The sequence below is a fragment of the Aotus nancymaae genome, unplaced genomic scaffold (assembly GCF_030222135.1).
Source record: "Aotus nancymaae isolate 86718 unplaced genomic scaffold, 86718_ANA_hifiasm-v0.15.2.pri h1tg000010l, whole genome shotgun sequence".
Lineage (NCBI taxonomy): Eukaryota > Metazoa > Chordata > Mammalia > Primates > Aotidae > Aotus > Aotus nancymaae.
In genome coordinates, this window is record NW_026988421.1 from 50,918,701 (window position 1) to 50,934,293 (window position 15,593).

A 15,593-nucleotide genomic window follows, 5' to 3' on the forward strand; every position below is an offset into this window, starting at 1 on the left:
AGTCTCATAGCTTGCTCTTGCTACTAAGAAAAATGTCATCTCATTTCTTATTTATTTAATGCAGCTAGTAAACACAGGATAGCAGAAATAGAGAAAATCATACTTGCAAAAAATGTATAATAGCTAACAGTTTTAGCAATAAAACCCAATTAATACATTGATTCATAGGAATTTTTGTAGTCACAGCTCCCTTAAGGTCAGCAACAAGTCTGTATTTAACATGATTTCATTTTTGAATCTGTTATCTTTATTTGTGGCACTTAAAATTAAGTAACAGCATCTGAAATATCTCTGGCTATTTTTGACTCAGTCTGCTCATACCGAAGTCTGTTCTCACAGAATAATACATGTTTTTCTCAGCATGTTAATTTATTCATTAACTAACCATTTGGGTTTTACCTGAACTGAGACAGAACTGAGATGTCTTCTGAACAATCACAATCATGGATTTTGGTCAAACTGATTAGCCGTATCCTATTATGTACTGGTATAAAGAAAAGAGGCCCTGGGCATGGTTCTTCTTAACAGCACTCATACTGCTGGGGCACAGCTAGCCCAAAGTGTCAGAAAATTAAAATGGTTCTATACATTTGTGTCTTTGTCAAATCAAGACATGGTCCACGTTTGATGCTAGTTGGCTTATTTTAATGCTAGAGAACATCTGATTTAGTCAGTAATTTCTAGGCATGTGTCAGTTAATAAAGAATCTATGGCTTTTATTAGGTACTTCGTATCATAAATTCAATGTACTGCCCATGGTCCAATAAATTATTAACCTTAAATGCTGAGCATTTTTGTTTTTTACACTGAAAGAGCAATTGTCCTGTATATTAAATTTCAGGACATTGATTTTTTTCTGTTTCTCCTATGTCTGAGTTAGTGTTCACTTAACCTCTCCTACATCTGAGTTACTGTTCATTTAGCCAAGAATTTTCTAAGATGAATAAACCTTTCATAATCAATGCATTAAAGAATATATCTATTTAGTCTTGCTGGTTAGGTGAGGATAGCTGATTGGGAAGCTAAAAAGCGGAAGTATTTTAACATGTCCAGGCACAGAAGGTTAAAAAGCAAGAGATTGAATATTATTCAATGATATTTTGGGTTTGTTTTCATCTATGTTTATTTCCTGTTTGAAGAAGCATATTAAATTATAGGTATTTCTTATTCCAATTACACCAAGAAGGAGGAAAACATGAAAGTATAAAGCCAGAGGGACTTAATTTAAGATTTTATAAACTACAGCAGGAATCAGCAAACTGTGGTCTGCAGGCCCACTGCCTGATTTTGTAAATAAAGTTTTATTGGAACACTGCCATATTCATTTGTCTACATATTGTATAAGGCTTCCTTCCAGCTACAACAGCAAAATTAAATAACTGCAACAGTGACAATATGGCCCACGAAGCCCAAAATATTTAACATCTGGTCCTTTAAGAGAAAGTTGGGGAACACTTGAGCTGAAGAGTCTGTTATAGAATTTCTGAAAACATATCTTTAGAACTGTGATAAATGATGGCCCAGGGTTTTCTAAGATCACATCAAAACAGGACAATTTAAATTACCTTCAATATCATTTAATGAAAAGTTTTATCTGTTGATGGTGTGTTGAAATTTGGTAATCTGCTTCTTTCATGTAGGAGATTTTCTAATACTCAGATGTGATTTAACAAGATTCCCCCATTAAGTAATTTCATGAGATTTAATTTATTGTAAGCATGTTGAGGATTCATTTAGCAGCTTTCACAGATGAAAGTATCAATATTAACCATAGCTGCCAATTAGCCTCTTTGGTAATCCCAGTGCTTTATATCTGTAGTTATAGTGAATGCTCACAACGGTTCTGCAAGATATAGTATTGTCAACCCTCTGTGCCCATAGCTAGTAATGGCACAGTTGGAATCTGAACCTGAGTCTCTTTGGCTTCAGAATCGATTGTCTTTCTCTTCTTCCACACTATCTTTAAAGGAAGGGTGGGGTATCCTTGGGCAGTTTACCTTCATGCTTTGTTTCTGATGCCAGAGAGTATCGTTTTATAGTTTCTGCAAATACTTCTTTTTGTATCCCATTCTGTGATAGTTTGCTGGGTTGAGCCAAGTGAACTGTAGGTCTGATTGTGTCTGGGAATTCTTCTTTCAATCCTATGTAGGACAAAAAGGAAGATACCATCTGTTATATTATTTAGTTTCTTCTTACAAAGATACTGTTAACCAATTCAAACTCCAAGACCTATTTTTTCTTTCCTGAACAGATAATGTTCTTCCTTTTATCAGTTCACAAAAATGATACAATCTTTGTATTTTCTTTTTTGCTGTAGTTTCTAGGATGCTCATAGCTAAGTCTTCTGCTAGAATTATCACTTCCATTTCACCATCTTTCTTAATTCTTGTTTCTCAGGTTTGTGCTACTACCTTTATTTTTTGGAAGTAGGCAGAGCATAATTATTAAGTAAGTGTGATAACAAGTTGATCCTACAGTGATAAAGAAACTAAGTGATATATTGGTTATAGATTGACCTTTCTACCCACAGATCGATCTTCAGACATTCCTCACTCTCACAGATCAGGATCTGAAGGAGCTGGGAATAACTACTTTTGGTGCCAGGAGGAAAATGCTGCTTGCAATTTCAGGTGAATATAAATATTCAACTTATACATTAAAATCTGAATAGTCTTTGCCAGTGGTCTCAGCCATTGGGTTGGTTCTACCCATTAACCACTGGCTTACTAATCCGACACCTTGGTGGTTGTGGTTTCAGAGGGTTTTCTTGTCAACAGTGTGACAAATGCTGAGAATATCTTACTTTTTCCATCAAGGCATTGCCTGAAAACCTCCCTTAACAAGGGTCGTATCTGAAAACAGATCTCTTCAGAAAGATCTAACCAAAATTGCCCTATGCAGAACATGAAAATGGGAGGAAAGTTTAATTCTCCTCTTTGCAGTTGTGTTAAACAGTAATCATTGTATTAGTGAATAATCATTCTTGATTGGCAGTTATGTTTCAAATATGTGTGTCCTTCACACTGACCGAGATCATTGCACTGAGAAGAAAAGAATGCTGGTTGCGATAGTGTGGAATCTGGCAGTGTTACTTGTCTTAATTCTTAGTTTCCCACTGTTTTAGTAGAATTTATGAGTCACAGGACATAGTATCCTGAAGATAGTCACAGAATGAAGGAAAATAATGTCTATCTCCCTAGTCTACTTTCTTTGTACATCTGTTGCATGTATGTTTTAGAAAATGCTCTATACATATTTATTGGGTGCCACTCATTTGAAAGGAATTGAGCCAGATGATGAGTCAGGAATTGGCAAATACATAGTAATGAACCTCAAAAAAGTGTTTAGAGAAATATGCAGAAATTTGAAGGGGGGAATGGGATTAATTTTTGAAGACTTTCCAATAAAGTTCTTGAATGTCAAATTTATATATATCCCAGTCTCAGAAAGACAGACACACCAAGGGCAGAAGCCAAGTGTTATGTGCTGTGGAAAAATGAATGCTTTTTCAGAACACTGAATTTGCAAGCTGTGCCTCAGTGAAGCCAATAGTTGCATCCAACTGGTGAAAGTTCATTCCAGACAGCATTCACTAATCAGATAAGCAGAAAAAATTTAAAATTTCAGTGGTTTTCCACTTTATTTTTTCAGCATGTTGCATGTCCCACCCATCTTCCCATAGGAAATCTTTATCTGAAGCAGACATAGGCACAGCAGCTTTGAAATAGGAGTGGAAATTCAGCCATTGAGCTTCCTGGGGGCAGTCTATTAGGTTCTTCTATGGATAGAGTTCTACACTTACCAATTTTACCAGAACTTCTAAAATTTCTTCTTGGATATACTGTGTATACCCAAGAGGCTCTATTAATGGAAGACCACAGGGAAGATGTGTAATTCCTGCTCATAAGATTATCTTGGTATAGTGGAAAGAACACTGGCTTCAATAGGAGATCTGGGCCTTACTTCTGCTAAGTCATGAGTTCTTGATTGAGTTGCCAAACCTCTTTTGGCTTTGGTTTATTAATCATGAAGGTAGATTGGAATACATGATTGTACAAAGGTCACTTTCTGTTTCTAAGATCTATCCTTTCATGTGATATTATCAGGCTTATTGAAAATGGACAAAACTATAGTTTTATTACTTGTTCTTTCTTTTTTACCATCTATGATAGTAATTTTTAAAATGTATTTGTTTCCCCTAAAGCTCAGCCTCAGGGGGCTATTCCTAGACTCAAGATAACTTTATAAGTTTTCATATTCTTTTATTAATTTGCAAATGAAATTTGCAAAAATACTGTTTAAAATGTGATTAACTTATGCATTCACCATACCTATACTGTTGAAAAATGCCTGCGGGCCAGCAATTTTATACCAGTGAAGGGTATCGACCAGAGCTCCATAATCTTTCACTAGAGATTCATGGAATGGCAGTGGGGATATACTGAAAACTAGTTCCTTTTTAGGTGTCCCAACCCAATTCCTAATTCTGTAAAGCTTTTAGCAGCAAGCAGATAGCTGTAAATACATTTATGGACATAGATAGATCATCAATACCTTTACTCTGGAATATATCAGGATCCTTTGTGTGGGAGGTTAGATGGGAATAAGAAGGGTTTCAGGTTCTCTATTTAAATATATATATGTTTTCTAATCATTGTCTTCTTTGTCATTCTACTGAGGCTGTATACTACATCTGCAGACTTCCTCTCTCTATGGGGCTCACCAGGTCCTCTTGCTTTTAAAGGGAGTTTGAGACTTTGACTAAGATGCCTTATGGGTGCTCTGCACAGCATAAAGGACTTAAGAATAATTTTATCTTTGTTTAGTGCATTTGTTTGAACCTGGTAAATTATTTTCTCTGAAAGCAATACATTTTTATTGAGAAAATTCTTCATCAAAAAGCTTCTTTCTCCAGTTCAGCTGAATCTGATAACAAAGATACCCATTTATAGTCCCAGAACATTCTGTCTCCCTATAGATGCAGCATAGCTGGGCAGTCTCACCTCACGTTTGTCTTATGGTTACAAATTGGTTAGATACAGAGTTTGCTCAAAATTCCTTTTTAAATTTTGTAGATTTTTAACTTATAATCTGAGTTATTCTTTCAGTATAAGGTTTTGTTTTACTTTTAATCTTGGGCCAAAATACATTTATTTTAATGTTATAGCAGTAGATGAAACTTATCTCTAATGGAAGTGAATCAAAGTATAAATTTGATCTCTTTTTCCCCAAATCCACTTTTCTGGGGGGAAAATTCAGATTCCTCTCAGAATATTTTCATGATTGGTTAAATACACAGGGACTCAGTGAAAGGACGTTTAGCATCCTGTTGACAGGCTTCCCACCACGGCCTCAGGTAGATCTAACATTTCCCGACCTATTCTTTTAGTTTGTGACTCTGTTCAGATCCGCAACAAGATCCTGAGAGCTGCCAGGATTGTGTGAACCTTGGAATTTCAAAGAAAAAGGTTGGTATTTTCCCAAACCATCCCTTAGGCTTGCTGAAAAATATTAGAGGAGTTTGCTTTATCATTTAAAAAAACAACAAAAACTCTAAAATCTCTTCAGTAGGACTTGACCTTGATAACCTCTCTGGAATATTTATCTCTATGCATCACATTTTAAAACATACGTATGTATTGTCTTAGAAATTGTATTGGTTAGGATTGGCTTCCCTTGTGATCATTGCACCGTTTCAAAGATCTGGCTGATGTGTCTTTTCAGGATAAAGTTTTTAACATTTATTTTGAAAAACTTTGTTTTAATGGCCCAGTTGTTGTCATGTGCTCAGTTATACATGTTATATGTGCTAAGGGAGAATGTTGTTTGGCCTCATTCTTTTTTCTTTGCTGTAAAATGTCCCCCTGAATTGTATATTATTCCCCTGTGAGAAAATGGAGGCTGAAGATTGTCCCTAGCTTGAAGATGATAAAACTTTTCCAGGCTGTGTATTTCAGGGGATTCATTTATTCTTAATGTTTCTATAAGTTTAAATATATTCAATTCTGTCTTGATTTCTGAATTTTGAAGGGCTGTGTTTGTTTTTGTTTTTAAGAAGAAACATGTATCCAACTTTTAATAGGAATGTCATTGCCACTGTTTCTGGAGAAACTTGAAACAACTGCCATCTGTATGCATGTCTGCATGTATCTTTTGCTTATAAAGATACCTTCTTTGCTTCTTCAGAGTGAAGCTGGGTTTTTCTATTTAAAAAGTAAATTTAGTATGCTAAAATAGGAAATAAAGCTCTGTTACCCGGCATACTTGGAACTATCGCTTTCTCAGATTTGTATTCCTGATGCCTCGGTTGGTCTTCTCTGTCCAGTGGGTCACTGAAGGCCATTGCTTAGGGCATTAACCTTTGCATGAGGCATGTGAGGTTTCAGCTCTGTCATTTAGTACCTGTGTGGGCAAGTGACTTAGTCTATTTTTTAAATCCATTTTCTCATCCGTAAGATGGAGAATGGTAATATTATCTATCCCTTAAGGAAGACTTGAATAGGGCAAAATAAATGTAAAGTGTTTGTCATACAACAAGCCTAATGAATCATTGTTATTTTTCTTCTCTCCTAAGACCTATATGTGAACAAAAGAGAGATGTCTCCACTGTTGCTTTGACCATACAGGGCAGGTGTTTACATTTTGGAAGACAGTGGGGTAAAATGTTAAGGGTGTTGGTCATCTTCCAGAACTTGGGCATAGGAGCATGTCTGTTCATATGGCCTTTCTTAACCCCATGCAGTCTGTTGCAACCTGAGTCTGTCTTCAGCATTACTGTAGGTTGCCATATCTTACCTGTAACTTCACATTTTCAAAGGGGATTGATTGTGTGTGGTTGAAAAAGTACTGAATACCATGCAAATATAAGGTGAATCACCTTCTCTAGCACCTCAAAAAAAGAGACAACTTTAAGCAAATCCATTACATAATCCCTCTATTTTAAACGGAATAAATTTGAGAGTATTTGCATTTGTTGGCTACCAAAACCCTAATTTGCATAGTCTGATGATTCTGTGTACTTGCATGAGTTTGTCAGAAAAAGTTACATCAGTGATTTTTGAGGTGGGGGCAGAGGTTGATTCATAGTCATAAACAAGGGAGTCTATTTCAATTAACTTTTTACCTTTCCAAACTAAACAAACAGTATTTTCAGAATACTCTGATTTCTTTACAATTCAAATAGCGCACCTCAGGTTTTCCCTGAAATTTTAGATTCAAGTATTTATTGTTTTTGAGTAATTTTCTAAGCTGTTGTGATTTTTTTTTTTACTAATTTTTATTCAAAGAAACCGACTCATATGCTTCTTTCTAAAACTATTTGACTCAAGAAGAATAGGCTTTGTGAGTTGGCAGAGCCATGGGGGCTGTAGAGTAATACAGTTGACCCTTGAACAACATGGATTTGAACTGCACAGGTTCACTTATACACAGATTTTTTTAAATAAATAAATTGAAATATTTTTGGAGCTTTGTGACAACTTGAAAAAACTTCCAAACTGCATATCCTAGAAATATTGAAAAAAATTAAGAAAAAGATGTCTCAGGAATGCATGAAATATATACAGATACTAGTCTATTTTATCAATTACTACCATACAATATACACATTATAATATGTTAAAACTGATCTAAACCTCACAGACCATATATGGCACCATTGGCAGAAGAGAGAAATGTAAACAAACAAAGAGACATTTTAAATCATATCTGCATAAAATTAACTGTTACATATAGTACTACTGTAATAATTTCATCGCCACCTTCTGTTGCTATTGCGTTGAGCTCAAGTGTTGCAAGTATCTGCTTAAAGCACGGTACAACACTAACACTCTCCATGTGAGCAATTAATCTCTCCAGTAAGTTGTATGTAACAGTTACAAGTGATCCCTCACAGTTCTTGGGTATTTTTGTTTAGTACAATACCATAGACCTTGAAGTACACCATAGAACCCACATAAAGTGCCACTCACTAGTTCTCAGAAGCAGAGACAAATCATGACATCATGAGAAAAAGCTGAATTTCTTGATATGTACCACAGATTGAGGTGTGTAGCTGCATTGGCCCACCACGTCAAGATGAATGAATACAGCATAATGACTATTTTTTAAAAGAAAGGAAAAGAAAAGGAAATTTGAGAAGCCATTGCTGCAGCTACACCAGCAGGTACAAAAGCCTTGCGCTATCTTTTTATCTTGCATTGAAAATGCAGCTTTTAGAGTAGGTGCAGGATTGTTATAAGAAAAGCATATGTATTGACTCCATGATTCAAGAAAAAGCACTCATTATATGACAACTTAAAGCAAAAATAAGGTGAAGGATATAAAGCTAGAGAAATTAATGACAGCAAAAGATGGTGTAATAATTGTAGAAAGAGGTTTGGCTTAACAAATATGAAGATAACAGGAGAAGGAGCTTTTGTCAACCAAGAGGCAGCAGATGAGTTCCCAGATATAGAAAAGAAAATCATTGAGGAGAAGGACTGTACACCTGAACAGGTTTTTAATGCAGATGAAAGTGCCCTATTCTGGAAAAAAAAAATGCCACCAAGGACCTTTATTACTACAGAAGAGAAATGAACACCCGAATTTCAGTCAGGAAGGGATAGGCTGACTGCTGTTTTGTACAAATGCAGTCATGTTTATGATCAGGACTGCCCTTATCTATAAAGCTGCGCACCCTCGAGCCTTGAAGGGAGAAGATAAATACCAGCTGCCAGTCATTTGGTTGTAGCACAAGAAGGCATGGATAACAAGAATGCTTTTTCTAGACTGGCCCCATTGTTACTTTTTCCCTGAATTCAGGACATAACTTGCCAGTAAAAGACTGATGCTTTAAGTTGTTTTTTTTTTTTTTTTTTTTTTTTGACATTGGATAATGCCCCTGGCCACTGAAAACCCTGTGCATTTAACATCAGAGTCGCCAAAGTAGTTTACTTGTCTCCAAACACAAGGTCTCTAATCCAGCTTCCAGATCAGGAGGTCATAAGGACCTTTAAGGATTGTTACACGTGGTACTCTATGGACAGGATTGCCAAGGTTATAGAAGAGAACCCCAATAGAGAAAACATGAAAAGCTGGAAGCATTACACCACTGAAGATATCATTGTTGTTATGGAAAAAGCTGTGAAAGCCATCAGGCCCAAAACAATGAATTCCTACTAGAAAAAACTGTGTCCAGATGTTATGTATGACTTCACAGGATTTACCATAGAGCCAATCGAGAAAATCATGAACGAGATTGTGGATGTGGCAAAAAAATAAAATAAAGGTAAGGGATGACGAATTTCAAGATCGGATCTTGGGGAAATTCCAGAGCTAATAGACAACACACCAGAGGAATGAACAGAGATGACTTGATGGAGATGAGTGCTTCTGAACCAGTGCCAGATGAGGAGGAATACGTAGAAGAAGCAGTGCCAGAAAACAGCTGACGTTGAACAGTCTGGCAGAAGAGTTCCGATTATTCAAGACTGCTTCTGATTTTTTTATGACATGGATTCTTCTATGATACAGGCACTGAAACAAAACAGTGGAAGAACGACTAGTACCACGTAGAAACATTTTTAAAGAAATGAAAAAAGCAAAAATGGCAGACAGAAATTATGATGTATTTTTGGAAGGTTATACCAAGTGTGCCTGCCTCTTTTTCTATCACCACTACCTCTTGAGCCTCTGCTATCCCTGAAACAGCAAGACCAACCCCTTCTCTTCCTCCTGCTCCTCCTCAGCCTACTCAATGTAAAGATGACAAGGATGAAGACTTTATGATGATTCACTTGCACTTAATGAACAGTAAATAGATTCTCTTCCTAATCATTCTCTTGGTATTTTCTCTTGCTTAGTTTGTTGTAAGCATGCAATATAAAATACATATAACATACAAAACATGTGTTAATCAACTTACTGGTAATGCTTCTGGTCAACAGGCTATTAATAAACTTTTGGGGAAGTCAAAGTTATACATGGAATTTTGACTGCATGGGGCAGGAGGGGGTTGGCACCTCAGCCCCTGCATTATTCAAGGGTCAGCTGTACTTCAGGGTACTCCTCCAATATCCTTGTGTTTAGGTGCGGGTCTTGTTTTCATATCTGACTTTAATCACTAAATGATTGCCGTGTTTGACATGGATGAGTTCAATAGCTATAATAATTTTCTGTGCCATCAGTAATATGTCTTCTCATGTGCCTTTCACCAGTTTAGATTGTTCTCCTTGCCTCTGAAATGACTTTGGAGTAGGTCAAACTGTTTAATTTGGTTAGAGAGTTCTGAGAATGATATATCCTCCAATATAGTTTACAAACTATAATAGAAACTATTTGCTGTCTGGAGTTTACAAATTGCAATAAAAAGTATTTGCTGTCCTTAGTTCTCTAGACTATCAATATGCTACCTTTCATATCATACTTTCTAGTGTTTCAGAAATGCCTTGACCATCAACTGAAAGTTTTCCTTTTGCTACCAGACTTGACTTTCCTCAAAAAACCTACCACGTCACCATTTTCTGAGCTCTAGTGCGATGTCCTAGATATACATAGAACTACTCTTGAGCTCCTAACAATTCTCTCTCTCTCTCTCTAGAACTAAATAAAAACCGAAGAAAGCTTTTTGAATCGCCAAATGCACGCACCTCTTTCCTGGAAGGTGGAGCAAGTGGAAGGCTACCCCGTCAGTATCACTCAGACATTGCTAGTGTCAGTGGCCGCTGGTAGCAGTGCCCTCTCGGCACATGCCCGCCAACTAACTGTAAAGGTGGACACAGGAGATTTGTGAACAGCCTTCACAGCACACCGTCCTCAGCACGCTGGGTGTCTGGTATCAGGACCAAAGCATCTTATTCGCACCTGTACTTTATAGTAAAGAGGAAAAAAAGAGAAGATGTTCTCATGATGTCATACAAAACGCCAAATGTGGATTACTTTTTTAAAATGGCAGTTGGACAGAATTTGCAATATGAGGATAGGGCTTTATTTCCTGTTTTTATTTACCTATATAACATATGCACTGATTTTTTTTTTTTTTTTTTTTTTTTTTTTTACTTAAAATGAAGGATGAATTGACATCTGGGATGCCAGAAAACTTAGAAGTTATTTTGTTTGCTTGTTTCATTTTGGTATTTGGGGATTTTTTTAAAAAAATAATCAAGGTGGAATTTTCTGGTACTGCTTTAAAATAATTATTGCGGTCTTTCAGCACTTTACACGTTCTAATTTCTTGTCCTGTGGAAATTCTCACTGTCTCCATCTCTCTCTCCCATTTTCGTGTCACCGAGTATGTTGGTACAGATCAGATTTAGTCACATTTTTCTGACTACATCAAACGTTCATTTGAAATGGTACTGGATCTTAGTTTCTGTGCAGAGTATTCCGGGACTTTGGGAAATTTAAGTGAGTCCACTTGCTTCTGGACCAATTCTGTTTCATGTATGTTAGCATCCTAGAAACACTTAGCAATGGACCTAGTTCATGGTAATAGGTGCAAAGAAAGACCAAATGGACTTTGCAGTATTAACCCTTTGCAGTCATATTTAGCTGCTGCCTGTAATGCTAAAATGATTTTAATGGTTGTCTGGAGGCAAAGGGCTGTTTTTTAGTATATTGCCACTAAAGGACATTTATTTATATCAAACTTTTATTTTTAGATATTATAAGCATACAGTACATAATTGATGAAATTGATATTTACTAGAGATTTATGGTAGAGAATGGACGACATTCAATAACTGGAGCCCTAGATTGTCACTTTATTTAAAAAGACAAATAATCATCTGACAAGACAGCACTGTTGCCATTATGAGGAGGAATAGATTACAATCCTTATCATGTACATGTTAGCTATGTTCCATATGGCCACAGGACTTTCCTAAAACCATGTCTGTCTGCTTGAAGTAGACTTATGTTTGTTGAGAATGAACAGGCTTATTTGAGTCTCCAGGGTGGCAGTTTATAAAGGTAAGTAAGTTCTGAAGGAAAAAGATATTTTTTAGGTGGCCAGATTCATTATTACAATCTTATACTGTGAAAGTCCAAGAAATCAGGCAACATTGTTTCCTGGGTCTTTTCAGAGATCTTATGGATTTATGAAGTGTTTTCACTAAAGTGCCTTTCTTTCTTCAAAGCAATATTATTTCCAAGTATATTAATTTGTTAGAAAACTTTCCCATGGGAAATGTTGTCACGTTACCTGTACTGTAAAGAGTTATTTATGTTCAGTAGTCAAGATTTTCTACATGGACATAAACCACTCTCACGTGCTCTCAGTAGAAGGCATTAGATAAGCATATACAAGAGTTGAGTATTTTTATAAAACAAACATGGGATTAGAAATACTTGGCTGACATTTTTTCATTGCTGAATCACACCATTAAAGAACAAGAACTGAAGAGGCATTTTGCACACAAAAAAATTTCACTTTAAAAAATGGTATTGGTTACTTTGAAGGCATAGATAATGGGCATGTCATAAAATTACCAATTATAACTGGCACTGAGGGTCTGCCCTTTTCAAACTAAACTAAGCCTTATCTGCTTAAGGATGTTGAACAAAATCACTCCCTTTAGTCATCCTGTGCATATGTGTATAAATGGTCTTGTGGATCATGTGATGAACATCCATCTTATTTGATTGTATTAATACATCATGAAAACATTTAGTACAGGTTAACAATTCCAGATTTGTGTCCTGTTCAGCAACTCAGGACTCTAAATGTTGTTAGGTCTTTAGTAAGACCTTCCCAGATAATAATCATTTGGAGCTCTTTTCCCAGCTCTCTACCATGCATTTGCAACAGGAGGAAGATGGAATGAATATGCAGTATTATGTTGATACAGCTTTTATGAACAGTGCTTTGATATGCCAAAGGGAAAACTGTCCCACTTAAATTAGATTAAATACGGTGGCTAAAAATAAAAACACTGGAAATTATTTCTCACTTTCTCTTGATGCAGTGAAGGGAATATGACACTACAGTATACAGAGTTGTTGTTATATGATGCACAGAATATTTTGATGATTTGAATAAATGTTAACTTTTAATCAATCTGCGCCTTAATAATGACTGACTGGTTATCTGTAAATATAGAACAGATACAGATTGTATTTTTGTGTGGATATTTGTCCTTTTAGTGATTTTTTTCCAAAAATAAGAGATGGAATTAACATTGAAAATGGGAATTTTTTCTAACCGAATCAGTTGTTACCTGAAAAATAAATTTATATAACCCCTTTGTATTGCTCTTGCTAGATGAAATTGTCTTTATTTTAAAGAAAATCTTTACACATCAATTCGATGCCTATCTTTGTTTTCTAAGAATTTTTTTTTTTCCTGGCTATTTTCGGCAAAGTTGAAAGATGTTTCTGCAGTAGAATTGAATATGCATTCTGTGGCCTCCTGTTTTGCACTGACATTCCTCATTTTCAACCAGAAACTAAAGCACTTTATTTTAGTCAGTGAATCCAGGACCAGTCATCAATCATTGTTTCTTTGGCCACCCATAGGTACATACAAAAGAGTAACATCATAAGAACAGGTTTTATTCTTGTTATTTCTTTCTTTTATAAAGACTCAAGTGTTATGACCGCTTTGACAACCCCATCCATCAGCAAAGACTGAAGTGATGCTGGGCTTTTTGATCCAGGTACCCCTTTCAGAGACTGCCATTGTGTTATCTCTGTGTGTTTGCCATGCCATGCATTGAGATGCTCACTGGACTCATGCTCAAACGGAACTGACACACTCTTACTTATTCTGAGATTTTGCTAAACCTTAAAGAAAACCTAGCCTCCTCACATTACCCAGGAATATTTTCACTTGAATTATCTATGCCGGTGGTTCTTAAACATTGTTTCTAGAACAGAAATTCTTTCTTTTGGTAGTTGAAATCTTGCCTGTGACCCAATATTAAATTATCAATTTATTTATTTGGTTCATTATATACATATTAATGACACATAAATATTTAGTAAGTGTCAGGCCCTGGTCTAAGAACACTAGTGAATAAAACAAAACCCTTTGCCCTCCTTGAACCTGAATTCTAAATGGAGAAAGGTGGCACTAAAGAGGGAGAGGTTGGAGGAGGGAACATCCCCACCCTTCATATGGGCCTCCATGTGTTTAGCACACTCCAAGGGGACTCTAGGGAGCTCTCTAGAAATCCATTTTTAACAAAGCTGTTTAAAGTGGCTGGGCATAGTGGCTCATTCCTGTAATTCCAGCACTTTGGGAGGCTGAGGCAGGCGGATCACATGAGGTCAGGGGTTCAAGACCAGCCTAGCCAACATGGTAAAATCCGATCTCTACTAAAAATACAAAAATGAGCTAAGTGTGGTGGTGCACGCCTGTAGTCCCAGCTAGTTGGGAGGCTGAGGCAGTGAGCCAAGATCACAATAATTGCACTCTAGCCTGGGAGAAGAGTGAGACTGTCAAAAAAAAATCCTGTTAAAAGTACCTACCATATTGAAACAAGCCTGTGCTTTCAAATGCAAAATATTCCTTCCTCTCATCCCCCTCCCTCCCTATCTCTAGGTTCCACAGGTTTAAGCACATTCTGAAAAGAATTGTGTGGCCCAAAGTGTTTTATGTGCCACTGATTTATAGCTACACCCTATGATGATAATGGTGGGGGACCCATCGCTTCTTAGACTTGACTCCAGGTGACTGCAGTCTTTAGAAATCAAGTTTGCCTTAAAAGAACATGATTTTTGTTACCACCAAGAATACTCCAAGAATGCATTAATACTTGGAAGTTAATTTCAAACGTAGACCTCCCGTAAGACACTCAATAGTGGAATAAATAGTCTCCTTAGATGACTGTTTCCAAGGTAACTTCACTCCGTTGGCTCTATAAATCCTGGTATATACTGTTAAATTGGCTCAGAATTTATGGCTTACTAATTTTGTGAATTCAGATGTATTGAAGTGCATTTAATTTTGATAATCTGATGTTTAGTCAATATATTAAATATTGCAGTCATCACCAGAGGCCATGATTCTCCCCAGGTAAGTCAGCTTCCTTCCTTGTCTTCAAACAACCTTTTGGATAACTTTCAGGTCATCTGGCTTAGAGGTGAAGAGGCTGGACTTTGTTTTTTGACAGACATGCATTTAGATCTTGTCTGTCGACCTTAGGAAAATTTCTGTGTCCTCATCTGTGAAATGGAGATAATATTTACCTCTGAAAATAGTTGAAAGGATAGAGAGAAGCTGTGTGTAAATTTTTCTGCACAGTACAGGGCACAGAATGAACAGCATATTAATAGCTACTATTACGATTAACAGAAGTTTCCTTTCACTGCATGGGCGTTTTGTTTGCCCATCAGGGATCTTTACTGTGTTCATCATTCTTGTGTATCAGGAGGAGGAAGCCCATTTCCTGTGCCTGAAGGTCAGAACTATAAACTCCAATCTCAGGGACCCACCTGACCAATAAGGTTGAAGTCAGAACACTCTCCTGAAGGTCAGGGTCAGATTTCTGTACCTCATTTGGTTGCTTTTTATTTTACTCTTTTAAGTCTTTCATTCACCAGAGTATTAAAAACGGCTCTCCATATGGGTGGAGAGGGTGAGTAGCCAATTCTAACGGTCACATACTTTGTAC

The 15,593-nt window shown here is 36.5% G+C and overlaps 1 protein-coding gene and 1 long non-coding RNA gene across 3 annotated transcripts in view; one reads left to right on the forward strand and one right to left on the reverse strand.

The window, feature by feature from the left end:
* The window catches only part of BICC1 (BicC family RNA binding protein 1), a 312,911-nt gene extending 299,684 nt beyond the window's left edge, over positions 1-13,227 (forward strand). The window contains exons 20-21 of the mRNA XM_012445757.2: positions 2,531-2,630; positions 10,580-13,227. Of these exons, the coding sequence (XP_012301180.2) occupies positions 2,531-2,630; positions 10,580-10,710 (231 nt within the window). The 3' untranslated portion in view covers positions 10,711-13,227. The remainder of the gene's footprint in view (positions 1-2,530; positions 2,631-10,579) is intronic.
* The window catches only part of LOC135274005 (uncharacterized), a 348,490-nt gene that overhangs the window by 7,654 nt on the left and 325,243 nt on the right, over positions 1-15,593 (reverse strand). Inside the window, exons 3-5 of one of the 2 annotated variants that reach the window (XR_010341795.1) lie at positions 10,629-10,847; positions 9,332-9,516; positions 1,998-2,141 (exon numbers count right to left, since the gene is read on the reverse strand). This is a non-coding gene — a long non-coding RNA (uncharacterized LOC135274005). Of the gene's footprint in view, positions 1-415; positions 2,142-9,331; positions 9,517-10,628; positions 10,848-15,593 lie in introns of those variants that run through there. The other variant, XR_010341794.1, reaches the window with a different exon arrangement.